Raw genomic sequence first — 877 nt, forward strand, 5'->3', positions numbered from 1 at the left:
GGCGGCTGCGTGGGCGGGGCGAAGCGGTGTCGAGCGACGAGATGATGATGAAGGAGACGATCAAGACCACACCACCACCGCCACCACGAGCGCCGCCCAGGCCGAGGGTGCAGGTAGCAAGGGCACAGGCGGCGTACTAATGGTCGACCAGCAGGCCGCGCCAGTGGCGGCAGAGCAGAAGGGCAAGAGCTTCATGGCGGGCTTCTACATTCCGCACATGGACAAGTACGCGTTCGGCACCGACACGCTGGTCTTCGAGCTCCACGTGCAGGTGGGCGGCGCCCACATCCCCGGCTCGCCCTTCCTCCTCGCCTTCTTCAACCCGCTTCTGCCCTGACGCCCACACAAACCGCCATCAAACCGCCTCAACACCATCATCGGCGCAAGTGTACAATGATAGAAAATAGAAAAAATAAAAGAAAATATTCATTTATTTTAATTGTAATTATTTTTATTAAATGTTTGCAGTGAAGATGTGGCGTCGGAATAAATGAAGATCAGTTTTTGATATTTAGTTATTTATTTTGTAGAGAAGATGGAGGAAGAGCAGAAGAGGCCGCAGGGGAAGGAGGGCGGAAGCGCGACGGTGGCGGAGGATGCGGTGCGCAAGGTGGTGGTCAAGCGGCAGTGCTCGCAGCTCGAGGTGGAGCTCCTGCAGCTGCAGCATCAGCGCGAGAAGGAAGACAACGTACTCGCCGTGGCACAGGCCAAGAAGAAGAAGCGTGGCGGTGGGGGCAAGAAGAGGGGCGGCGGAGGCGATGAGAAAAAGGAGAAGCGGGAGCAGGAGGCCCTGCAGCGAGTCCGCGCCGACCTCGACGCCTTCGTTGCCGACACCACCCGCATGCAACACGTACCCATTTATTATTTTTACTATTTT

At 56.7% G+C, this 877-nt stretch overlaps 1 protein-coding gene and 1 pseudogene across 1 annotated transcript; both read left to right on the top strand.

Annotated features, from left to right (window-relative positions):
- The window catches only part of ACA1_310160, a 1,751-nt pseudogene extending 1,414 nt beyond the window's left edge, over positions 1 to 337 (top strand).
- A 198-nt stretch (positions 338 to 535) lies between these two features.
- ACA1_310370 (uncharacterized protein) lies at positions 536 to 853 on the top strand (the record flags this gene model as incomplete). Its single annotated transcript, XM_004340322.1, has 2 exons — positions 536 to 722; positions 801 to 853. Coding segments are annotated over 2 exons (240 nt in total), but the record flags the coding sequence as incomplete, so codon positions are not given.
- Between the last annotated feature and the right edge of the window lie 24 nt (positions 854 to 877).

The sequence above is a fragment of the Acanthamoeba castellanii genome (assembly GCF_000313135.1).
Source record: "Acanthamoeba castellanii str. Neff unplaced genomic scaffold scf7180000083773, whole genome shotgun sequence".
In the NCBI taxonomy this organism is placed as follows: domain Eukaryota; phylum Discosea; order Longamoebia; family Acanthamoebidae; genus Acanthamoeba; species Acanthamoeba castellanii.